The sequence below is a fragment of the Protopterus annectens genome, chromosome 10.part0 (assembly GCF_019279795.1).
Source record: "Protopterus annectens isolate FY-2018-M chromosome 10.part0, PAN1.0, whole genome shotgun sequence".
Lineage (NCBI taxonomy): Eukaryota > Metazoa > Chordata > Ceratodontiformes > Protopteridae > Protopterus > Protopterus annectens.
In genome coordinates, this window is record NC_056744.1 from 1426860081 (window position 1) to 1426887918 (window position 27838).

At 39.5% G+C, this 27838-nt stretch overlaps 1 protein-coding gene across 1 annotated transcript in view; it reads right to left on the reverse strand.

Moving 5' to 3' along the window:
• KIF14 (kinesin family member 14) overlaps window positions 1–27838 on the reverse strand; it is a 2369812-nt gene that overhangs the window by 153062 nt on the left and 2188912 nt on the right. The window contains exon 26 of the mRNA XM_044086046.1: window positions 26635–26781. Coding sequence (XP_043941981.1) covers window positions 26635–26781 — 147 coding nt within the window. The remainder of the gene's footprint in view (window positions 1–26634; window positions 26782–27838) is intronic.

Here is a 27838-nt window from a genome sequence, read left to right on the forward strand (position 1 = left end):
TGTTTTCCTGGCAGGAATTGAGCTTGAAGATGTACTTGGTAAGTCAAGGCTGTGTCCCACAATGCTATGGCTAGTCTGCAAAGGGGGTAGGAATGTGAAACCCTCTGCTTATGTATCACATAACCGTGGTGTTGTCCGTCTTTATCAGTAGTTGCCCTGCATGAAGTAAGTCCTTGAAGGCTGTCAGGGCATTATGAACAGCTAGCATCTCTTTCTGGTTGATATGCAGATGCATTTGTTTTGGGTTCCATATGCCCTGAATGCATCTCCCCGCCAGGTGGGCCCCCCAAGCATAGTCTGATGCATCTGTAGTTAGGATTTGGGTGGCAGGGGTAGAGTGAATGACCGTCCCTTGTCTTGGTGACATGCCTCTGCCCACCAAAGAAACTCCTGTTGTAGGCAGGGAATGAGAGGAATCATTGTTTCCAGACTGTGACAATGTTGACTCCATATGCAGTCTTGCATATGGAATTAGTAGAATGCAGGATGCCATGAACCCCAAAGCCTGCAGAATTTGTCTTGCAGATAACTGGGTTTTTGATGCCATCTGTTCGAAGTATATAGTCAGTTGCCTTTGTTTGTCTGGCGTAAGATAAGCCATCTGGGCAGTTGTATTCACGCTTGCACCCAGGAATGTAATTTTTTGAGAGGGTACCAGTTGTGATTTCTTTTCGTTTATTGTGTACCTTAGGCATGTTAGAATTCTTTTTACAAATGCCAGATGTTGAAGAAGAATGTCCTTGTTTTCTGCTTGAATGAGACAGTCGTCCAAGTAAGGATAGATTTGTATGCTTCTTTGTCTGCAAAATGCAAATATTGGTGCCAGGCACTTTGTAAAGATCCTGGGCGCAGTAGATAAGCCAAAGGGCAGTGCAGAGAATTGGTAATGCATAAAACCTGCCTTGAAGTGGAGGTATCTTCTGCATGATTCCCTTATTGGGATATGCAGGTATGCCTCTTTTAAGTCTAGTCACTAACCAAGCATTCTTGCCCAGCATGGGCAGTAGCTGTTTTAAAGTAAGCATTTTGAATTTTGGAATGTCCAAGAACGTGTTCAAAATCGATACGATCAGTATTGGATGCCAGGCATGGTCTTTTCTGGATACCAGGAACAGTCTTGAATAAAAACCTTGTCCTTTTTCCAGTTCTGGTACTGGTTGAATAGCCCCCATATCCATGAGGGACGTAACTTGATTCTGAGCCTCTGCCTATTGATTTTGTGGCAGATCTGGCCAACTGTTTGGAATTGGCAAAGTATGGAAATGAAATCTGTACCCCTGGGATACTATGTTTAATACCCACTTGTCCTGGGTAACTAACTGCCAATTTTGAGCATGAAGTGCTAATTTTCCCCCCAAGGGGACTGCCAAAAGATAAGTGCTTGGTAATGGTAGAGGGAAGTCATTGATACTGCTTACTGTAGGGTTGTGCTTTGTTTCCTCCAGATTTGGAGGTAGAGGCACCCTATTGCTTTGACCTGTAAAAACCCTGCGACTGGTATCTAGAGCCTTTTGAGTGCCTGCATTTGCCTTGAGGGGCCCTGTTGGACACAGGAAAGGACCAATTTTTAGTAGGCCAGTGCCTACTGAATCTGGGTGGCTGCACTTGTAAGAAATCTTTTACAGTTTGCATAGATTTAGCTTTGTCTTCCATTTTCTTTAAAACCTCTTCTGCCTTATTACCAAATGGAGTATCATGCTGTAAAGGTGCATCCAAAAATTTAGCTTTAACATGATCAGGCCGATTTTGCTCCTTGAGCCAGGCATGCCTTCTAGTCACAGATCCAATAACTGCGGCCCTGCAAGAGGCCTCCGAGGAATCAAAACCACATTGCAAAGTATGCTTTCCAACCTATTCTGCTTCATGCAATAATTCCTGTAATTCTTTATTTTCCACACAATCAGAAATCAACATCATTTTCTGATTTAATAGGCCCATAACATGCTGTTGATATTTAAGCATATGAAACTGGCAGTTTAAGGCCCTAATTGCCAAGGGTGCAGATGTATAAACCTTCTTTCCCATCTATCCAGCGCCCTGACTCTACCAGAGGGGTAGGATTTTTGGCTGTAGAGGCCTTTACACCTTTGGGACCCTGTGAGATATAGTTTCAGGATCAGCAGTAGGATTTTCGAATAGAAATTTGTGGGAGTCAGGAACCCTGTAATATCTGTCTGGCTTACTAGGAGCCAGAGGTAGGGAATCAGGAGTCATGCTTGATTCCGAAAACACATAATCAACAATGTCTAATACAGGAGGTATAGCCAAAGGCCTATGCTGAGGAAGAAGAAGGAAATCCCTAAGCCTCTTTTTTGATTCTGAGAAATTCTGACTCTCCCAATAAAAATGTTCCCTTAAAGCATGCAAGGTTTCTCCAAAAGAATAATCCTCAGGAGGAGATGCAGATGGAATGGATTCTTCTGCATCTGAATCCTCATATGGTGGTATAGAAAATTCCTGATCAGAAGAGGAATCAGAAGAAATGGAAACCTGATCTGAAGATTCATAATCAGTCACTTGCCTAGGCCTCCTAGCGGGGGGGGGGGGGGGGGGGTTGGGAACCCCTGATCAAGGTAATTAAGTCCTCAGCCATTTTGATCATCTGTTTTTTAGGCATAGGGGCCTGAGCACGTGGCTCATGCGTTGGTTTTTTAGACTTAGAAGTTGATTTTGTTTTTGTTTTTGAAGCTGGCGTTGGTTTTATATAAAAATGTTGAGGCCTGAAAACACCCTCAGAAGCCGGTGCCTGCTCAGTGGCTCCGGACCCATCCGAGGGAGAGACATCCGCGGGTTCAATACTCTGAGAATCTCGCTGCATACCAGAATCCGCATGGGTCTCGGTAGAGGCTTGTGACTCAAAAGTAGCGGGTATTGGGGGCCGAGAAAGCACCTCACTGAGTACTGGCGACTGTCTTAGGAGAAGCTTTGTCATCAGTTTTGGACCTCGATGGTCTGTCTCTATCTTTTTCTTTGCATTTTTTGTGTACTCCGGTAGTTGGATTGCTAGCTGATGACATTTCAGGGTAATTAAATCTGGATCCAAAATATTTTGAAGCAAAAATATACCGACGCTTAATAGTGCGTTGGTTAAATCTAGCACAAAACCGACAGCAAGGCACGTTATGATCTGGGCCTAGGCAAGGAATACAGTACAAATGAAAATCCTTATAAGGTATTTGCTTCCCACAAGTAATACAATTGTTAACTTTTACTGACATCGGTAAGGAGCAAGAAAAAGTTTCCCCAATGGGGTACTTAGCTTTAATTGAAGACTTCGTTTCTGAAACTCGAATGCGAAAATTTCAGGAGTCGGCCGACCGGCACTTGCGAACTGCTTCTGCTTCGGGCACCGTGCAGCAAGAAAGACTGAATAAAATGGTGTCGGCTGCATGTTTTATACCCCTGACGACCTGACGTCATGGAAGAGGAGACAACAACCAACGCAGGACCCAAGACTTTGATATTCAGGCCGACTGAGGGCAACCTGCCAGCAGATTACCCTAATGTAATGACTGCAACAGTGAAACACGAAGAACATGAGTCCAATGCAAACAGAAAAACTGTCATGAAACAAAAAACATGCCCACTCCAAAAATAGAAATAAATTCTTTTACTGGTGTCTCCGGTACCTCGGCTTGTGCCTTCAAGGAATAATTTTTACACCATTCAGCCATATCCTTATATATCATTACAACTACCATCAATTAATTAATTACCTACTTCAGTTATTCAATTGAATATGCAAATATGTAATTTCTTCTTAACTCCATTTCAGTAAATATAATTATTAGATACATTTTCATGTACAATTCGTGTGCATGAAATTCAGTGCAAATATTTAAGCAACCTTCCCTTCAATATTATAAAAATCAACAAATATATACATATTGTCTTAATATCATTCATTTAATGTGCAAAGAGCATTATCAAAACTTCGGACCAAGTGTTACTGCTTCTCACTGAGAAAAAGGAACTTTAAATATACATTTTATACATCTTAAGACATACAATATATAGGATATATACGACAGAATTTGTATTCACTACTTTATATGTCCCAAGACATTCAAATGCCCTTCATTCCTTAACTTCTGATGTTTGGTTCTAAGTCTAGATTTAATCCCCTGGGACAAAGAGTTTTGAAATTTAAAATACTTCTGGTTTCCAACAAAGATAAGTTACTAGATAATTCAGCACTATGTGATTGTTTAGGCTTAGCTAACACACCAAAGAAAAAAGAAAGCGATGTTTTGTACTGGGTATTTTGTAAGAGATAGTGGAGAAATTGTTGATTTACATACCTTTCAAGGATTTGAGAGATGGGAGACAGTTTGGCTATGGGACATGTCAGTGGAATTACATCCTTTCTGCAAGGTATATGTGCCACTTTCTATAAGTTAGTGACACAGGATTTTCCTAATTGGGTATGCTATTGCATCTGCAGTTAGATTTAGGTATTTTGGGGGAAGGATGTCAGCTGACAGGAACAAGGTTTTAGTTTATGTAAAAGCTTTTTTTATGAGAGTTATAGAAAATGGTTGAGAGGCAAAGTGGGCGGAGTTGTCAAGGTGTGAAACTGGAGAAATTACAGGTAGTTATGATATTATGCTCCTTTGCCAGATGTATAATACTCCTGTGGGTATACACTGGCAGGTATTCACTTAATGAATCAGTGAGGGTACCAAAGGTGGTAAAATTAGTTTGGTTGGTAACCAGAATTCTGTCCAGGATAGATTGTTGGGAGTTATTTTTGCCATATCTCCTTGGTGCATTAATACAGTGAGTGAATCCAAAAAGGTTCATGCTGTGGATTGCTGAATTTACAGACAAAAACTGCCAGTCAATGTTTACATCACCCAGGAGGACAATTTAATTTGAGATTGTATCTGCTATCCAGGACAGTATGTTTTCAATTGGGATGTTCTTTCCTGGGGGAAATAGGGCACAGCAATGCATATGCTCTTGGCTCTATTAAGTTTTAGGAATGAGATTCGGATTTCTTCTTTTCCAAACTATGGGATTGTGCCTATACAGGGAGTTACTCTGAGGATATCTGGGAAGATTATAGCTATCCCACTAACTTTTTATGTGTTCTGTCAAGCCTAATAATATTATAACCAAGGGCTAGTATATTTCAACATCTTTTATTTCAGCTTTTAGCCATGTCTCTGTTGTTGCTAGGATGTCTGATTTGTGATGAGTCATCCAGGTGTGAAAATCTGTGATTTTGTTGCATATGCGTCTAAGTTTTAGGGTGACAATTTTTAAACTTTTAAGGTCTATTCTTTGGTTTGGGATTTGGTTAGATGTCATCACAATGATTTATGGTGGGGAAAGATGGTTTATTTATTATTGCATTTTTAGCAGAGATGTGTAGAACTACTACCTTGACACTGGCACTGACATTTTTCGTATTTTGAGCTTACAACGGTGGAATGGAGTTATGGTAAATAAGCTTGAAGAGATTTTTGAGTAGCTAGTGGGAAGATGGTTGATAGGTGAGAAGGACATAAAAAGAAGTTATGTCTTACCATCTGTGTTGTTGATCTTCATTCATTCATCACTGATGGGATGTCAGTTCCGTCCTCGGAAAACAGCCGGCCAAATACCAAGCTTGCGCCAGCCAAAAAACTCTCGAGCTTAGCTTTTACCCATAATACCTTTCTCCCTGTTACCTCAGATCAAGTTTGCCAATTATTAGTAAAGCAGAGGCAGTTTTTGCGCAAGTACCTTAATTCAGTACTTAGACCCAAAGTAGCTCCAGGAGCCTTAGGAGGGGGAAGGAGGGTGGGACGTGATGAATGAATGAAGATCAACAAAACAGATGGAACGTTATGGTAAGACATAACTTCTTTATCTGATGTTGTTGATCTTCATTCATTCATCACTGATGGGACAAAGTCCCCAGCTACCTTGTGTCACTTGGGCGGCCCTTATGGAAGAATATTCCTGAGCACATTTGAGCCAAATGAAGTTCTTTCCCTGGAGACCAAATCCAATTTGTTGTTGTTGTTGTCTTTTGGCTTTTCCCGGTTAGGGGTCGCCACAGCGGAACTCCGTAATGAGTTATAAAAGTATGAGGAGTAGCCCACGTTGCTGCTGCACAGATATCATCCATAGAAACTCTTGAGTGGAATGCCACAGAAGTTGCCACTGATCTGGTGGAGTGAGCTTTGATTTTCTGTGGTATAGGTTCTTTTTCATGATGATACATTAAGAGTATACAGCCTCTGAGCCATTTAAATAAGGTCACTTTAGAAAGTGACTTTCCCATTTTAGGACCAGAGAATGATATAAATAGGTGGTCCAATTTGCGCATTGTTTTAGTACTATCTTGGTAGAATCTCAACTGTCTGTGTAAGTCTAAGAAATGCAGACAGTACTCTCCTTTATTAGAAAAAGTAGGGAAAAAGACTGCTAGGTCAATAGTCTGGTTAATAGACAAATCAGAAATTACTTTGGGGAGAAAGGAAGGATTCGTCTGGAGTGATACTCTGTCTTTGTGGAAAATTAAATAGGGGCATTTTATGCATAGAGCGTGGAGCTCGGAAATACACCTAGCTGATGTAACAGCCACCAGAAAAAGAAATTTCCAGGATAAGAACTTGATGTCACAAGTTGCTGCAGGTTCAAAGGGGTGTTACATCAAAGACTGTAGGACTAGTGTGAGGCTTCATGCTTCTATATGTTGTTTAATTGGAGATCTAATGTGAGAGACTCCTTTTAGAAAGGTTTTGCATAGACGATGTGAGATCAAGGAGGAATTCCCAAAACCATTATGAAAATTTGAAATGGCAGCCAGGTGAACCCGTATAGTTGAGGCTGCAGCACTGTTTGCAAAGGGGTTCATATTAGAAGAACGAAAACCCTAAAGCGCAAATGCTCACATGAGCGAAAATGCCGGTGATCAAAGTTGCTATTGTGGGGGGCTGCGTCCCCCACCCCCCTGCTAACTATATATTCTAACTCCAAGGTTGCACTACAGTGAGGAAAGGGAAAATATCCCACTCCTCACTGTAACATGACCCTGCAATCCCACTTTCGATTCCCGGCATTTTCACTCATGTGAGCTTTCACGGTTTAGGGTTTTCGTTCTTCTAATATGAACCCTTTGCAAAGAAATCTGACAAACAATCTAGCACTGCAGTAACTGGGGCTGAGTACGGGTCTAGTTTCCTCTGCTTAGACCAAACTGAAAATCTCTTCCATTTGTCAATATAAAGTTTCCTGGTGGATGGTTTGTGAGAAGCCAGAATAATGTCACGTGCAGGGGAGGAAAGGTTGTTCTGCTTGGCGATCACCAAAAGTGGAGAAACCAAAGGTTAAGTTCGGGTGGCTCACCCCTTGAGGGTGAGAAATCAGATCTGGAGTTGGATCCAGAATCCACAGTTGGCATAGTAGGTGAGGCCGGAGAAAGGGGACCCATACTTGTCGAGGTTGGTAAGGAGCTATGAGGATCACTTTGCTTTTCAACCGAAGAGCTTTCTTCAAAAACTGGGGAATCAGAGGGATGGGAGGGTAAGCATATAGAAGTCCCATGGGCCAGTCATGGGTAAGAGCATTCCTCGGGGACTCACTCGGCGGGGGAATTAGGGCAAAGTAGTTGCTGCATTTTTGGTTTAATGGGGAGGCGAATAGGTCGCAGCAAGACTGGCCCCAACGATTGAAAATTTTCGTCGCTATGGACGGATTATGAGGCAGGAGAATACATCTGCTCAGCTTGTCTGCAATCACATTGGAATCCCCGGGAATATGCACTATCAGAAAATGGTTAGAAGCTATCACCCATTACCAAATTCTCATGTCTTCTTGACATAAGAGTAGGACTTGGTTCCTCCTTGTTTGTTGAAATACCAGACAACTGACATGTTATCAGACTGGATGATAATTGTTCCAGAAGGAAGAATAGACTGGAATGCTTGCAACACTAAAAGCACTGCCCTCAGTTCTAGGACAATGATATGCAGATTGGCCTCTATTGAGGACCATGTGCCTTGGACTGTTATTCCCTAGAAATGACCCCCCCACCCTATCAGGGAAGCATCCATGGTCACAGTGGCTTTAGGCTAAGGAGGATAGAAGGGGTAGCTCCAAAGCTCTGTTTCTGGCTTCATCCACCAAAGTAGGTCCTGTTTGCAATGATTGGTTATCCGAAGCTGAAAGTACAGCGGGTGATGATTTGGGTAACACTGAAAAAACAGAAGTCACTGAAGGAGTCTCATGTGAAGTTTTGCAAGAGGGACCATTGGTATAGAAGCTGCCATGGAACCAAGGAGCTGGAGGACCTCCCGTGCTGAACCGTTGTTTTGACAGAGTATTACCCAGAGTTGAAGCCTCAGTCTTTGTAATCTGTGATCTGGGAGAGAGACTAAACAGGAGTGGGTGTTGAATACTGCTCCTATGAACTCAATGGACTGGGTCGGCGTCAGGTTGGATTTCTCCCAATTTAGTTAAATTCCCAAGAATTTCACCAGGGAAAGACTGGATTTCAGGGCCATTACCAGCAGATGCTTGGTGGGGGCAGTAAGGAGTCAATCGTCTAAATATGGAAACACCAGGAATCCTTGCAGTCTCAAGTGAGCTGTTACTACTGCCATGCACTTGAACACACTGGGAGATGTAGAGAGTTTGAAAGGGAGAACACAGAATTGGTAGTGATTGGCTCCCAGCCGCAAGTGAAGCAACCTCCTGGAGCATTTGTCCATTTTGATGTGGTAATACGCATCCTGAAGGTCCATGGAACACATCCAATTGCCGTTTCTCAAAAAGGGGAGAATGAACTGAACCGTGACAATCCGGAATTTCGTTTGGGTGACAACCTTGTTTAACTTGCTGAGATCCAAAACCCAGTCCCCTGTCTTTTTTGGCACCAAAAAGAATCTAGAGTAGAATCCGGATCCGCATTGGTCTGGTGGGACTGCATGGATGACTCTTTTTTGACACAGCTTTTCTATCTCTATAGCTGCTTCTTCCCTTTGACTGGGTGGGACGTCAGGAATTTGTCTTGGTGGCTTTTGGTAAGAGTGAAAAGGGATGTGGTAGCCTCTGGATATTATCTTCTGCACCCAATAGTTGGTGGTTATCGATTGTCAGGCAGCATGGTGTACAGAGAAACATCTCCCAACTGCTTCCAGAGGAAAGCAATTGAGTCGCACTTCAGGAGCTGGTAGGACTGTCCAGATAATGAATCTCTGGGTCCCTGTTTACGCGGGCCCCCTCTGCCTCGGTAGGGGCATCTTCCAGAAAAGTTATCCCCTCTGCCCCTGGGGATGAACTTGCCACGTGTGTAATGAAAAGGACCCTGAGACTTCTTGTGCCACAACTTTCCACTCCTCTAATTCCTGGAGAAGGAACGTGGGGGTGGGTGGAAAAGTGTACACCTATGGCAGACAGGGTCGTACCTTCCTTCTCACACCTGGCTAGAGTGTCCTTCACTTTTGGGCCAAATAGAGAAGATGCTTCAACTGGAGCATTCAGGAAGGAAGACTTAAAGGCTCTGCAAAATCACAAAGGCGCATCCAGGCATGGTGTCTCATAACTACACCTGAACCCACAGCTCTTGCCACCCCTACGGCTGCGTGGGATATTAACCTCATGGATGAGTTCAAAATGGATTCCAGGGTTCTGAGCAGCGAAGCAACTTTGTCAGTCACCTCGTCAGACACCTGTCCTGATAGAGTTCCAGAAAGTCCAGAGATTAAGTTTATTTGGAGCCTCGTAAAATGTACCAGATGGTTCAAGGACTGTATGGCAAAGGTTGATGAAGCAAAGACTCGCTTCCCTAATCTGTCCACTGCCCGGGACTTGCTGTTAGGTGGATGAACAGTCTGGCTCTCTTCAGCGAGCTCCTTCTTCATGGTTGCCACCACTGCCACAGCATCTACTGGTAAACCTTTAGACCAATGTGGGCTCTCCTCAGGAGGGGATAGAATTTTATCTTGTCTCTGTGGGATTGGTTCAACCGAGTCAGGATTCTTACAGGCATGCTGCAGCACAAGCTGGCAGGTGAGGTCACCCAAGAGGTAGATGGATGGGCACAAAAGGCCTGCAGGAAGACGGACTCCTGGGAGGAAGGGTTTTTGGGCTTCCAGTGACCCTTCTGTTTCAACATTTCAGTGATGTCTCCAAAGAAGACATCTTCAGGGTGTGATCATGGGGACGCTTCCCCATCATCATAATCTGTATCCTCTGTAAGAGACTCCTCAGGGGAGTCTACATGCTTCCTCTTGCACGACTTCTTCCATAACACTTAAGTGGGAACTTCTGAGGAAGACTCAGAAGAAGGGATGCCCTGCAGTAGGGTTTCCTATGGGTCTTGTGCCCAATGTCCCAAACCGGTAGCTTGTGTCAGCTGCATCTCAAGGGAAGGGGACATATGGGGTTCCAACACCGGCGGTTTTCTTCCAGAAGCAAGAGCCCTCTCCATCACCCAGAAAACAGGCCCGCCTGAAAAGGGATGGGAGCCCAGAACAGAGAAAGACAACCTCGGAACCGGGGTCACACCCTGCTCAGTCAAATCCGCTCCCGAGAGAGGAACTTCAAGAAGGATCAGTGCTGACAGAACTCCTGGCCCCGTGGACAGAACCAAAGACACACTCGGGACAGTACTCGGCACAGAAGAGCTTGTGTCCCAACCCTGAACCTGAGGAAGACCTGGCTCTAAAGGAGCCGAAGGCCAAGGGTCAGTTCTGGGGCAGCAGTGAGGTCCACTAATGGCACTGAAGTAGTGGGTACTGAAAGAGGCGTCAGAGTCAAAGGAGGTCAAAGGAGGAGAGTAGGCTGGAGTCCGTGGAGAAATACTCCCAAGTCCGAAAGGTGGATGGGTCTTAGAGGGTGTAGGAATCCCCCTGGCTCTCAACAGCTGGTCCACAAGGCGCACCACATCAAGTTCAGAAAGGCGCCTGGTGGATCTAGTGGATATCCCCGATGGGGACTCTGACCACTCAAGGAAGGGGCTATATATCTGTCCCAGAAAGGGGTCCACTGACAGGATTATCAGGTCCGTATTGCTGTGTCCAACCCTACTGGGGTCTCGGGTTTGGAGACAGGGAGTAATGGAGCATCTATTGCAGTCATGGGTATCACAGAAAGACTCAGTGCTGAAGCGGCATTCGGTACCAAAATGAGTGTGGAGGTAGTTATTGGAGGCTCAGTTAAAAGTGGGGCTGTAATCATGGATACCAAAGACAAGCTAGGTGCTGTGGCACTCGGTACCAAAGTGGATGCTGCAATTTGTAACTTGGGAATAAAAGGTGCCGTAGACAATATCGGTGCAGAAACAGGCACCAAAGGCATAAAGACAGTTGACGGAACTGAGGTCAGTGTCGTAGAGACTGGCTTCAGCTCCGATGACACTTTAGACATTTTCAGTTTAGGTGGCTTGTTCTAATCACCAGAAGGTGAAGAAGGTACAGAATGTGGTCTTTTCTTTTCTTTCTTAGGAGACGGAGAGTCCTCCGATTCAGAAAGAGCCTCTGAAAAGGGCATCTTAAGGAGGCTCTTCAGAATTGGCTTGTTTTTTATTCATTCAGCGTACAGGCACTAAACCCTTTTAAAACAGAACACGGAGGTTGCACTGAGAGATGGGGCACCCCCAAACAATATACATAGTCCTCATGAACATCACTGTTAGGCTGAGGTACCTTTCTTTTCAGACATCTTCTTCGCACACACACAATAAACAACCAAAGAGGAGACAAGAAGGCAGATTTTATACATATATATATATATATAGAGAGAGAGAGAGATAGAGAGAGAGAGAGGTTTTTTTTTTAGAGAAGGAGAAAGAAATACCACTGATGATATTTAAGAATTACCACAAGTACCACAAGGATAGGGAGAAAGGCGGTACCACCAATGGTACTAAGGTTACCAAAAGATAATTAAGAAAAGGAGCCAAAAGGAAGGGTAAAGGCTAGCGACAGACAAAAATATACAAAAATCAAGAAAACTACTATCAGACTCTATAAAATATCAAAAAATGTTCAACTTAGCTGAGAGCTGGCTTAAACGCGGCTTTATGGCTATGCAGCAAATGACATCTGAGGTAACAGGGAGAAGGGTATTATGGGTAAATGTTTAGCTTGAGAGTTTTTTGGCTGGAGCGAGCTTGGTATATGGCCGGCTCGGTTCCAAGGACGGAACTAACATCCCATCAGTAATGAATGAATGAATGAAGATTAACAACATCAGATTGGTGTTTATTACTACTAACTGTGGGGATGCTAGGAATGAGGGGAGAAGGAGGATGAATAAGGTGATACAGGAGGGAAACAGCATGGTTAGTGTTTCAAAAATCTTGTTGTATGGTGAGGTAAGATAATCAGCAGTGATAATAATGTGGAGAATAGGTAGATTTTGATGGGGAGCAAGCAGAGTGAGATTTCAGTAGGAATTTAGAACAGAAATGGGGAGTTGGTATAATGAAAATGGTTAGTGATTGGATATTGTAAGTGAAGGTGAGGTATAAGTTTACATGTAGTATTAAGTTAGTTTCACCTTCAGCAGCATAAGCCCTGTGAATATGGGGTAGTGGTGTGAGTATCAGTCCAGCAGATTCAATACTATAGTACAGAACGCACTAATACAAAATAGGGTTGCCACCTTTTCGAATGCCCAAAGTGGGACATTTTTCGTAGAAATGTGAGATTTTGCAGGACAAAACATACGGCCAGTGCAAAGGACAGAACTTCACATTTTTGCTAAAATAAAAGCTTATTTATAGCATTTGAGTTGCTTGTGCTATGCCATATAATATTTATGTGTTCCAGATGCAAAATAACTGTTTTATGCAACGATTAAAGAAAACTTAAGTTATATATTTTGTCTTAAAATCTCAGGACATTTGCCATGTTTTAGTTTTTTTCACAGGGCACAACTGGCCAAAGTGGGACTGTTCCTTGCAAAGAGGGACAGGTGGTAACCGTGATACAGAAGTGAGGGAAATAAATATATTTCTTTAAATTTAATTTGATTCTTGGAAATTGCCTTACACAGATTTTAACTGAACCTATTGCTCCTTTTGTACTTTTGCAAATAGAGTGAAATTCAGCTGTAAAAGTCCCTTGGTAATGAGGTTATGTTAACTTTTGAAGCAGGAATTGTCAAAGATGATATGTGCTCAGTACATTTGACTTTATTTTACAGAGATTTAATCAAACCTTTTTCTGAATGTACAAATAAAGGGTCACTTGCCAGTGCAACATCCAGTATTCAGGTGTTACCATCTTCAAGCAGATTCTCAGCTCTCACCCAGATGTGTCTCATAATAACCGTAAGATACAAGGGTCTATTTCTTTAAATGCTAATTACAGGAAGTTGTACATCATGTGGTACACAAATCTTCTAAAGAGTTCACTTTGAATACAGACTTTGTGGTTGTTAGATCACACCCTCGCTACCTCTGTGTTATTTATTCAACATCTAACAAACCCACATATATATTACATGATAGTTTCAGAACAAAAGACCTGTTTGCCACAACTGAAAAAAAAAACATCTGCTGAAGATACAAAATTTAAGCAATAACCCATGCCTGGGTGTGGGAAATGCTGGATTTATCCACGGTTGGTGTGGTTTGGTCATGAGGGCGAAGCCCAAGTGGCCAAACAAAGACAACTGTGGGTAAATCCAGCATTACCCACACCCAGAAGTGGGTTATTGCTATTATACAATGACATTATTTAAGAAAAAAAAATACTTACTTTTCTTAAATAATGGCATTGTATAATGTCTCCTTGCTGCCCTTCCGCAGCTGTCCAGTATTTTGTGGCAGTTCTGATGTACTGCGCATGCGTATGGTTACACAGTACATCACAGCTATGTGTGGAAGCAACGGAGAAAGGAAAATCTCCATTGCTTTTAAAAAGGTGTCTATCTATGTTAAAAGAGTTTAACATAGCGAGACAGCTTTAAAAAAAGCAACGGAGAAAGGAAGATCTTCGTTGCTTTTTTTTAAGCTATCTCAGTATGTTAAACTTGTTTAACATAGCCAGATAACAGCAACAGAGCTCTTCCGTTCTCTGTTGCTGTCCAACACACATGCAAAAAAAAAGACTTATACTAATGGAAAAAGTCTGGACGACTGGACCTTTTTCCATTAGTATAAGTCTGATTTACAACTGGCATGATGACCAATCAGCGTGCACGTTTTGGAATATTAATGGGGGGGTCATTGTATAAATATTGGTTTTCAACAAGTAAGCACTGCATCTATGTGGTGCAGAGTTAGCACTATATTGCCAGATTATTTATGTCTATTTAGCACTGCTGTGTAGAGTAGTAGGAATATGTAACATGAGTAGGCAGACAGCTATTCTCCAAGGAGTTAGATGAGGATGAGAAGAAATGTTACAAGCAAGCAGATTGATTTAGCTGAAAGTCTATGAAGTACGGCAAAGTAGCAACCTTGTGCCAAACTTTACAAAATCCATACGGACATGAATGAGAAAACACCAGGCAGTGTAAATGGCTAGCCTTATTGACAGGTTGCCTCTGTGCTCTCCTAAGGAAAAACAATATAGGAGGTGTTAAAAAGCTGCGAAAGGATGCTCAACATGCTGGGCACCTTACTGGTATGTTAAAAGGGATGAAAAGAATGAATACAGGAAAGTAAGAGAGATGGCAACGCAAGCAGAGGAACACTATAAGGTAAAGCAGAAGGGTGGTGGCACAAGAGACACGGGAAGAGAGGAGGGAGAAAGATCAATGGGAAATTACAGAGGGTGAAGGGCAGGTAGTGGGAGCACACATAATGGGAGGAGACATGGAAGACACACAAACAAAAGGTAGGTAAATGGCTGAGGACTGGACACGGCACAGAAAGTCGCACAATCACAGATTAGCCCAGGGAGGCTTTATTAAGGCCTACTAAATGGAGATCTTGGACTCTGGTGGCCAGTGGCATGGACCCCGACCACTGCTGGTGGCTGGATAGCATTGGATAACCAGTCTACTTAGTCTGCTACCCACAGCAGGAAGGATTGCTGTATAGCAACCAGACAGTCACTGCCAGGTCAGCCACTACCTCCATTACACTCTCCAGCTCTGGCACAGCAAGATCCAGGAACTGTGGTGAACTGGCTGACTGAAAATGGACTGAAAGCCTCCCCAGACAAGGCACTTCCACACTGCTTACTAGCTTCAGCTGCAGACCTGGCCAGGGTGATAGTGAGTCAAGGCTGAAGTGCCTGCAGCTCAGGTGAACCATGGTGATTTTCAGAAAGGAGGTATAATGGGAAGTATATCAGTGATGATGACCCAGGGGGGGCATGCAGAAACTTATAATGCCAATAACCCCTCTCTGTCTTTATAATCTCTGCGGCCTCCAGCAGCAGCTGACAGCATTTGTGTGTCACCCTGCCTGTGATGAAAAAAAGGGATATGCAAGCAATCACAAAACACATACAGGTGTGACCAACATATAGAAGACAGTGCAAAACTACAGCTCCACGTGCATCTTGGTAAGCAGAAATCTGAAATGAGTCCCACAGCCCAACAGAAAACTACTGGAGCATGTGCATGTACAAAGAAGCAACAGACAGTTTCTGTGGTGTAAGAGAATCTACATTAACACAGTTGTGTACAAAAGAGCTAAGGCAGCTACATTAATCTCATTAGGAGCACTGAAGCCAACATAGCTACAGTAATGCACCCAGGTGCTATGAGGCAAATGCATGAAATGGTATCCCAGGTTCACAACCTCATGTACTGCCCCACAAAATAACAGTGTTACAACACAACAGCAGCCAACTACAATACAAAAAACATGCAGATAACCACCCAGCGAAGCCAACTAGGACTATCCTTAACTCTGACAGACTAAATTAAAAAACAATCATGAAGATACCTGTTAAAAACATCCAAAAATAAAGAAATATTATATATATATATATATATATATATATATATATATATATATATATATATATATAAATATATGCACACAAACATATATATATATATACATGTATATATATACATGTATATATATACATGTATATATATACATGTATATATATACATGTATATATATACATATATATATATATATATATATATATATATATATATATATATATATATATATATATATTGAAAACAGAAAATACATGTGATAAATATTTACTATTCCATTCAGGACAACCTTGTCTAACTTCTGCTTCACATGTCCAGAGATTTTCAGGGTGACAGTGACATCAGTGAGTTATCTGGACAATTTTAAAGTGGAATGTGAAAAGCAGGTTGAAGTGGTGAGTGACTTTCTTAAACAGAAATCATCACAAATCTCGAGTATAGAAGAGGCAATGTCTGATTTTGATGGAAGATTACTTGAAAATGAGAACACTGAATTTCTTCTGAAACAAAACAACTTACTCCAGGCAAAAAATAGAAGACCCCAGAACAGATCTAGAAAGAACAACATCGGGATTTATGGGATACCTTAGAAAGAAGAGGGAGACAGTATGATTCAATTCCTTAATAACTGGCTGCCTAAAACTTTCAACCTCCACGATCAACCGACCGGACCCCAAAGGCTCGAACAAAACCGAACAGGAAGGTACCAAAAGTGCTCGTACCACCAATGTCTCCCTAGTTACACCAAGCACCTCACGACTCAGCCGAAGATAAAAACAGCTTTAATTCCAAAAAAATTGCACAAAAGCAGTACATAGGTTTAGCGCTTTCATCTACTGCAGGTAGACTTCTTCAGAACCAATTAAGAGAGATTACAACAGCTCATTTAAAGCAGTTTTGGCGCCAAAAATTTTGCTTGGGAATACATAATCATAAAAATAAAAACAAAATAAAAACAAAAGAATATAAATAAGTATATGTATATAAAATGTAAACTAATACTATTAATATGTTTGATAATATTAAAAATTCATACATTTAAAACTTTCAACCTGCCTGAAGCTTTTTCCTTTGGCATCCAAAAGGCACAGAGATCACTTTCTAACTCATCTTTAAAAAAAAAGAAACACCTTCACCAAGGTCAGTGACTGTAAGATTTTTCTCAAGTCAAGATAAGGATTTAGTCTTAAAAGCTGCATGGATTAATTATCCAGTTAAAATCAAAGAAAATACTCTAAGATTTGACAATGACTATTCAACATTAGTTGTTGCGTCTTTCAGCTTTTCCCAGTTAGGGGTCGCCACAGAGGAACTCTGGATCGCTAATGATTGGCAGCAGATTTTTACGTGCCGAGTTGCCAGCTCTAACGCACAACCTTCAACGAAGGTACGCCCATTCATGCATGTCTCCACACAGAAGACACTCTAGCTGAGAATCGAACGGGACAACGTCTTACTGTGAGGCGACAATGCTACCGCAGCACCACCACCATGATGTCAGAGAAAATCATGTGTGCCTCTTGTTAAACATCTTAAAGAAAAACAGTATTAAAGCACAAATCTTGTTTCCAGCAAAAATAAGGATTCATCTTCCAGAAGGAAAGAAGATTTTTAAAACCTTGGAAGATGCAATAGACTTTATACAGAAAAATAAAATCCCAGAAAAAAAAAACAGAATGAGTAGACAAGAATCTATCAACTTCTCTGAAGAGAAATGCAACAAGAGATGTAAATGAAAGACAAAAACAGTAAAAAGCTGAAGGACAAATGAAATGCAATGCATTTCATGGTTTTGACTTCTTATTAGTTTAAAAAAGTGTTTGAATACTTATGAACAGGTGCTGAATATTGCTTATAACAAGGTAAATCATTTAGTTCTTTCTTTCACTACTTCAAATGGCTACTAGTTCCCTTTTTAAAATGTTAGCGTTTGATTCTTTTAGCCATATATGAAAATAAAACCACTTATTTTCATTTAGAGTTTTAAAGGTTAAACTATCAATTTTATTAAAAGTTAATCATTATTATGATGAAACTTCTGTTAGGTGGCACACTTTCTGATATCTTGGCATAGTTGACTAATGTGCTATTAAATATAATACAAGGTGCAACAAATGATACTAAAGAGGCATGTTAATTTACATTCTGGGTTCTTAAAATGGTCCAGTAGTGTGCTACTGATAGTATACTTCACATGCAATAGTACCCAGGAAAGACATGCGATGTTATAAACATAGTACAGAAATATAGTTTTTTACACATATATAAAAGTTACTATTGGAATGGTAGCAAAGTAACATTCACACTTCTACAAGTTAAACCTGGATCACACACAACTATCATTCTTTTAATGCACGTTTATATGCTATGTCTCCTTTAAAAAAATGACAGTCTGCTTTAGATTAAACATCTCTTTCAAACAGCGCTTGATGAAACATTAAATGTTATTTTTGGATTACAATGGCTTTTTAGTAGTTGGGATACATTGAGATGTTTTTTTTTTTTTTTGGTGGTTTAGAGTGGTTTGAGGGATTGATGTGTCGTGTGGAGGTGGCTTGCATTGACTTGTGAGCTGTTTTGTGCAGATTGTAACTGATGGATTGTTCATTTTCAAGCCCTTATCATGAAAACCAGCCTGAAACAAATTAGAGACATGAGTACTTTTGTGATGCTGCGGGAGTTCCGAAAATTCTAAAAACTGTCCAGGTTACTTCTTCCTGTACTAAATAATCATAATACTTTGAATCATATAATAAGATGTCAAAGAATATAAGTTGGATAATAACCAAAATACAGTGAATTAGATTCTAAATCGCTGTCAGTTATTACATAGTTCTGAATGCTTGATACTGAAAGTATACTTGACATGCAATAGCACCCAGGAAAGTTATGCCATGTTATAAACAAAGTATAAAAAAAAGGGTCCATATCATATAATCGAATGTTGGCAATGTCGAACTCTCTAAAGAGTGGAAATGCTGGAACTCGAACTCCTTATTGTGGGGGGCTGCACACCCCACACTAAATATATATTCCAACTCCGAGATCGCACTACAGTGAGGAAAGGGCAAATATTCGGATCTTCACTGTACTGCGATCTCAATAAAAGAACTTAAAATTCCTGCATTTTTGCTCTTTAGAGCATTCAGCACTGTTAACATTCGAACATATGATACAGACCCTAAAAAATATAGTTTTTTACATATATAAAAATTATTACTGGAATATTATCAAATAAAGTAACATTCACAACTTTACAAGTTAAATCTGGATCACACATAACTGTCATTCTTTTAATGCAAAGCTTATACTCTATGTCTTCTTTAAAAATATGAGCAGCCTGCTTTATATTAAACAGCTCATACAAATAGTGCTTAATGAATCATTAAATGTAACTTCTTTAAATACAATAGTGTTTTAGTGGTTAACATGCTTTGAGGTGTTTTTGTTGGTTTGGAAGGGTTTCAGGGATTAGTGTGGAGGTGGCTTGGATTCACTCTTGGATGTTTTTGTGTGAATTGTGGCTGATAAACTGTTCATTTAAAAGCCCTTGTTATGACGGCCAACTTGAAGCAGCTAATTAGAGTCATAAGCACTTTTGTGATGCTGTGGGAGTTCATTATAATTGGAATCATATGCTACGATTTCAATGAATACAAATTAGATAATAAGCAAAAGATAGTGAATTTTATTCTAAACCACTTTCAGTTATTAAACAGTTCTGAATGTTTGCAGTATACCAAAAAGCTAGTTTATATACTAGCCTTTAGAATGACACTTCTGATAAAAATTTAGGATTGTGCTTCTCTGTTATTTCTCTGTTATTTTCTCTTTTTAATGATAACAAAACAATATCTCAGGACAATTTATTATGGAAAGTCTGAATCTTAAAAGGGAATTTTTTTCAGATGTTTGTTCAGTTACTATTATACATAACATTTAAGGAAAAAATAGGACGGATTCTAACAGTAGTACTAGATTAAACGGTATCAAATATATAAGGGTAAATATAAATGTTCTATTATATGATAATCTGGGTCCACTTTGTAATTTTGAAATTCCACAATCCCGACATTCTAAATACCAATGCTCAAAACTTCGAGATTGTGGAATCTCGAAACCTGTCAGTGGAGATCGTAGTACAGTGCGTAACAGGAACATTACCGTTCTCTTCACTGTAGTGTGATCTCGGAATTGGTATATTTAAGTTGCAGAGGGTGTGGGTGGTGCAGGGGGGCTAGCCCCCTGCAAAAATGTGTTTCTTGATGTATTCTTGTTTTAGTTTTTTTTTTTTTTTTAATTTCGAGATTCCACAATCTCAAAGGTCTGAACATTGGTATTTAGAACTCTGGGATTGTGGAATTCAGAATTACAAAGTGGACCCAACAATCTACACTAGGATAATAGCTAAAATATAAACCCTAGGAATAGAAACTAATAACAAAGTCGCACCATGCCTATCCAAGGATGCAAGAGAAAAGATTATTAGCAGAAACAAAGTGTGGTCCACCTGGAGAACCACTAGATCACCAAAAGACCACCTCTTGTATAAACAGTTGAGGAATGAAACTAAGAAGGCTATTATATGAGAAAAAGAAATACTACCGTAATCTACAACAAAAACACCAAAACCAACCACAAACATTCTGGTCAGGCATTAATAAACTACTCTGCCCAAGTCAGTCAACTACCCCTACCCCACTAACTACACTCCAACAACCTCCTAAGACTGTTGCCAATACCTTTAATACTTTCTTTACTGAAACAGTGCAATCCCTAGCCAAAAAACTATCACACAATACCCTAATTACCACCAAATCCACAACTGATAATCACATCCCCCCTTCAAGCTCGAACCAGTGCCAGCATCTTTCATTAAGTCCTTACTGAAGAAGCTGAAACTCACCACCCTCTCAGCAGACCTACTAACTGCTGAATATCTCCAAAACACAGCCAATGAAATAGCATAACCCATTTTGGTTTTAATCAATAGAACAATTATGGAAACCTATATCTCTCCCATCTGGAAAACCTCCCACATTATTCCTGTACACAAAGGGGGAGACTCCACTGAAATTTCTAATTACAGGCCTATAGCAAATCATATCCCCCTTGGCTAAAATAATGGAAAAATGTATTCATAAGCAACGTCTTGCCTATCTGAATCAAAACTCTCTCATAGCCCCCTCCCAACACGGATTTAGACCCTACCATAGCATGACCTCAGCCCTTCTCTCCTTCTCTAATACAATAAATCAAAATCACAATAATAACAAGCTCTCCTCTGCCCTCTTCCTAGACCTATCCAAGGCATTTGACATGGTAAACCACCAGTTACTCTTAGACACACTACATTCACTCCCCATAGACAACCTAGCATTAAACTGGTTTCATTATTACCTAAGTGACAGACAACAAGCTGTACTATGGAACATCCCTTTTACCAGTCACTCTCAGAGTTCTTCAAGGATCTATTCTGGGCCCCCTCTTATTCTTCTTATTCATTAATGACCTGCATAAAGTCATCTCAAGTGCAACTTGTATTCAGTACGCAGATGACTCCACCTTAATCTGCTCTGCCACCTCCCCATCAGATCTACAAGCTATATCACAAATCACTTTCAACCAAGTAGAGAACTGGCTGACAGGTCGCAGACTACTACTAAACCCAAACAAAACCAAACTATTGCTCTTTTCCCCCACTCACAAGATCTCCTTACCACCCCTCACAATAACATCTAAAAATGGTACCATAATTTCCCCAGAACCTAGCACTAAACTACTGGGAGTAATCACAGACAATAACCTTAAGTTTGATGCTCACATAGACAAAACTATTAAAACAGTCAACAAAAAGCTAGGCTCTTTATATAGGATCAAGAAATTCCTAACTCCATCCACCAGAACTGTTATTGCCCATACACAACTGCTATCAACCCTTCTTTATGCTTCAACCATCTTTGCTAATCTATCCAAATCAAATCTCAATAATTTGCCACAGGGTCAGCTTTTAGAATACATCACTGTCTTAACCTCCAATCATTAGGTTGGCTAGAATTACCCAACCAACTGCAATTTACCCAACTAATAACTATACATAAAATTCTCTACAACTCAGACAGTACACCGGTACAGAAAAACATTATCACCCCCAAAAGTAATCTAAAGACTCTTCGCTCTTCCAACAAAGTACTAGTGCAGGCTATTCGATCCAACAATTCAGCAGGTACATCACTTTTCTCTAACTCTGTCGGAAAAAACTGGAACCTTCTTCCTGCAGAACTCATCAATGACCCCCTCCTTACCCCAATTCAAAAATACCTGCAAACACATTGGCTTTGTCCCTGTACTAACCCTGACTAACCCCAAACTGACAGAATCTGTACATGCGAGCCTCACAAGAGTATGTCAGTGAGCCACTAATCACTTACAATTTTGTGCAACTCTTTCCTATGGAAAGAATGAGAAGGATTTAACTTTTTCGTTCTTAGATAACTTACTAGCAACCTATCCTGTGTGTATGTGACTTAAAAATATACCTGCCTATATATATTGTTAAAATGAATATGTGACTGGAAATTGTCCCTATCTATACATATTTTAAAATTTCCATTTTTGTAATTTCACTGTAATATTTTTCACTATAATTTACTAGTAATTAGTTATATAGTAATGTACACCTGGAGCTTTTCTCCCTGGGCCTCTGCTGAAAATGGACCTGTATCCAGTCGGACCTTCCTGGTTAACAAATGTAAATTAAAATAAAATAAAAATTGTAATAGTACAAGACATAATATACTCACAGAAACAGAAAGGGATCAGAATAAGTAAACATGTATATAATTAAAGAATAGAAATATATCTAAAAAAATGGAAGGTTGGCATAGTGCTTAAGTTGTTCACCTTATAGGCACTAGGTGCAGGGTTTGATTCTTACATGGGGTAATTGGCTGGGCTTGGGATTGCTCACAAGGACAATTAACCTGGTATTAACTTATGATCCTTTGAACAACTTTACACAAAGTGAACAAAACAGAACAAATATAAAATCATCTGACCTATAAATCAATAAATATGAAATAACTGACTTCCTCCATATAGTGCATCAGGGAGATAAAGTGAGGTACAGTGAAAGATGATTGTAGAGATATTCAGTTTGGTCAACTTATAATAAAGAGTCTGACCTGTTTAACTTTTCTTATTCATAAAGACTCACTGACAGCATTTATTAAGATGATTCATACTAAAAATATGAGACACATTAACAGGAATCAGAAGCATGAGCTAGGCATTGTTAGTCTATTAGAGAGTTTGAGAGGTAGTTTGTTCATCTTTTTCAACAAACTAGGAATACGTTATTCCATGGTAGAATGTTTTAGGATTATTTCTTTAGGTAATTTGTATTTGTTTCAAAAGTTTTGTCCATAGCTGAAGATTTCATATTGTTATATAGAAAGTATTTAAAAGTAAGTTCTGTACATAAATGTAATTTCATTAGATGTGTGTTTTTCTCTCTCATATAAATGTCTGGTTTTAAATGCATATCTACTAATATTAATGGACTGAATAATCCAGTAAAGTGGGAAACTGTGTAAATTCTTGCAATTACATAAAGCTCAAATAGTATTTCTACAGGAAACACATTTACTTAATAAAGACGTAAATAAAGTTTCATTAAAGAATTATTTGGTTATAGCAGGTCTTTCAAGTTAAAAGAGGAGGAACTCTTATTTTTTGGAAGGACTCACTGGTAATGCCAAATTGAAAGATTCCTATGTTCATAAAAATGGTACATTAAGCATTGTTATAACTGAATGGAACAGAAAACTATATGCATTGGTGAACTTTTACTGGATCCCAGGGGTTAGAGCTAAAGATGCAAAAAATTATTTATAACCTATTACATCAAAGGAAAAGTCATAATGGCTAGTGATTTTAATTGTATTTTATCAGACAAAGATTCCACAGTAGATAGAAAGCTGAGAATCACATCTTCAGCCAAACACTTAATGAATTTTGAACTCTAATGAATTTAAAGGATATATATGAGCTAAGGAAAACAAACTCACTTCAATTTACCTATTATTCATACAGATATGGAACACAAACAAATACTGATGACATTTTTGTCCCAAACAATCTATCACACATCAGAGAGGTTTTAACAGTTTCATGTCCGTTATCAAACCATAATGCTATAATATTTATTATTTAAAAAACTGCCAATTTAATACATCACAGGAGATTACTAGAGTACATTATTAAAATAAAAGGATTCAAGGATAGGTATGTTAAAGAGATCACAAATTACCTAGAAATAAACATGAATGGTGAAGCAGCTGACATTGTCCTGTGGGCTTCACTAAAATCTTGCTTAAATGGACGAGTTACAAGGTGGTATATTAATAAAACAAGAGAATAGGACAAATAATTGAATACATTACAGGCCAAATTAAACACACTAAAGTTAAATCTAAAACCAAATGACACTATCAGTCAGTCTGAACTTAAAAAAACTTAAATGCAAAATGTTGAATTTCTAAATCATAAAGTTTCAATAAACCTGGAAAAACTTAAACTTCAAGCATATTCAGTAAACCCTTTAAACTTGCATAAAGTTGCTCTTAGATCAAAGAAAATGAATAAAATAAATCATATCAAAGAAATTATAACACATATAAATTATAAAAAAAGAAAGAATAGATATTAAAGGTATTCTTAAGAGCTTTAAAATAGTTTATGAAAATATAAATAATAATAATATAAATTACCCAGACAATGGTGATATGGCTGAAACTTTTCGAAGGGAAAATATAAATAATAAAATAACAAGTGAACAAATAAAATGAGAGACCATTCCACTTTAACAGAAATAAAAGATCAAATAAAGTTAAAAAATAATAAAGCGCTGGGCATACATGGTCTGATACCAGAACTATATAAAATACTACAGGATGATTCAGTTAAAATATTAGATAAGGTCTATAGAGCAATAAAAACAACTGCTGAAGCCCCCCCCATCATGGAAATATTCCATTATATCACCTATTTTAAAACAAGATAAGGATCATACAAAGTGTTCATCATACAGACCACAAGCAATACAAGAGGAATTTCATCAGTGTTCATGTGTAGAATATGATCTAATTTCTGAATTTTTTTTTTAATGACATAAGTATGTATCATTCACTTTTGTGCATGTAACAATGCTTTAAGTCAGAACAGGATTAACGCAAACAAGTAGTTTTCAGAATGCGATAGTGTCCCTAAAATGGAAAGTAAAATAGAACAAGAAATCCTACTTGCAGTTTGTTTTTTAAAACCTGTGCTAAGCAAGGGTATAAGGAAAGTCAAAGTGAAGAAATATGCTCCATTATTTTATATGAACATCATACTTAGAATTCAACAAAAGAATGTGTATGCACAATACAGTAGATAGCAGTCACTGTTACATTCAGTAACAGCTGTTGTAGTACTTCATTATATTAAAAGTTTTTTTTTTCAGTTTTCAGTGCCCTGTGTGCTTTGCTAAGTGCCCATGTTTGCTATTCACTCTTTCTTGCATTCTAGTCTGTTTAGTTATTGTAGAACAGTGTGTTTGTATGTACCATTAAGAAGCTATCCATGGACTTGAACAAGTGTATAAATACTGAGCACATGTGAACCTGAATGCCATTTTGTAGTTAGCTGTTAAGATATGAACATGTATGTGTGTAAGGTCTATCTGTTATTCAGTTTGTTTATATTTTATGAAGCTGCTAGCCATCCTGATGTGTTTCTGTGTAATAAAGCATCTAAACGAAATACCTTGCCCGCCTCATATTCCGTGCCAAGAGGATAAGCGACAGTCATGAAATTATTAAATTGAGTATTATTTTCATACATCATTATTTAGATATTTTAATGTATAAATTACAGGCAATGTGAGATGGGGAATCATGTCCAGGGTCATAAGATTAGGCAATGTGAGACTGGCAAACATATTTAGGTTTGTAAGATCATAAAAGGGAAATTGATGAGGGTGGAACTGAGAAGGAAGGATAAGGAGTGTTCTGAAATGTCAGGAACTACAAATAGTGTGTGTGTGTGTGTGTACGCGCACGCACGCATGTGTGTACATGCACGGGGGGGACTATGACATGGTCCTCATGCAATTCTGCATCACGGAAAAGGTTTTCATGTTATGTATTGTATTATTAAGGCAGACTACGGAGCATGACTGTATTCCGCGGTGGTGCAGTGGTAGCGTTCTTGTCTCACAGCAAGAGGTTCTCCTGTTCGATTCTTGGCTGGAGTGCCTTCTGTGTGGAGTCTGCAGGTCCTCCCCGCGGTTGGGTGGGCGTTCGAAAGACATGCGTAACTGGGCGTGCCTTAGATGAAAGTTGGACGTCGAGCTGGCACCTCGGCGTTCGTGAAAATCTATTGCCAATCATTAGCAGACCGGAGTTCCGCTGTGGCGACCCCTAACCGGGAAAAGCCGAAAGACAACAACAACAATGGAGCATGACTAAGTTGATGCATTCAGGAAAGCATGGGACTGACAGATGGCAGCTGCAAGCAAGGGCAGTCTAGATAGACAGACAACAGGTCTCCTCCTGCTGGCTGTAATATACATGTGCTTCCACTTTACGTACCACAGATGAATGTAGCTTATCTACTGATTACAGTCGAAGATCCCAACAGTCTTGCTTCCTAAGGCCCCTTTGGATTCAGAACTACAGATCTAAGCATGTGACTCTATGAAAATGATATGATGCAGGTCCAACAAAATATCCGTACCTCTTTGCAGCCTGTTTCTTCTGTAAGGTGTAGTTCTGTTCCTGCTAAGACCACCAGGAATCCTATATGCCTTAGGGTTTGCTCCAGTACCTGGTTGGTTTTGTCATGTGCCTCAGTCACCAATGAGGATATATCAGAACAGCAGCCCTAAACATTTTTGAGTAGAACAAAAAATGTGACAAAGACTGCATAATCCACACCAAATGCCATTCTTATTAATTCTTTCATACCTTCTGCTGAGTTGTACATAAACAGAAAACTCATGTTCGGACAGTACACAAATTATTCAAGTCATATGCAAGACTTTTAATTTACTGATAAAATAACAGTATACTTATTGTTATTTAACTATAAGTCCAAAGTACTTTCACAGTGAACTCATACAACATATATACTCAAACCCGAAGCCAAGAACTCAGCTTGACAAACAGAGGCATTCATTTTATGTTCTGATTAACTGTCATATAAAAAAAACATTAATTGCAGCTTACCTTGTAACACTTCTGTATGTATAAACACACAAATTCTTAGCATACCACCTGCTCTATGAAAAGACCCTCCCTGATAGATCCTATGGCTTGGTCCAGTCTTTCCACTAATCAGAATCTAGTGTCTTTTTTAGAAGGCCCTGCACTCAGAGATGGTCATGTACTCTGATTACTATGCTTGCCATGCTACTACATACGCATTCTCATCCCCACATCTGTCAGTTCACCCTTAGCACTAGTAATCTCTTACCTGCAAATCAAGAAACAATGAAGATGTGTTAACAAGTGATATACTAGTTTATACAAGATGACTTACAGGAAACTCCAGTAGCCAATGTTGGCTTGGAAGGCTGACCTAACAGTAAAGGTACAAAAGGAGGATACTCCTTATTTACTAAAGAAGGGTTTCTGAGAAATAAACTGATACTATAAGAATGCATTTGATGTATTTAACACACATAATTCTCCTTGATGCATGCTGCATCTGTGCTGAATTTTAAGCATTAAGCCACTAGAGTGGAAATAACTGTAGGACCACACAAGAATAAAACTCACAAGTCTGAATTTTGGAGTTAAGCAAACCCAGAGGAGGCTCGACTCCCAGATATAGACAAATTTGCTTGGAGAATGGCAGCAACATAGACCAATGGACACAATACCAATGTCTGCAATGAGATATTTCAAAGTACGTAATACAGGTGGATACTTCCTGAGTA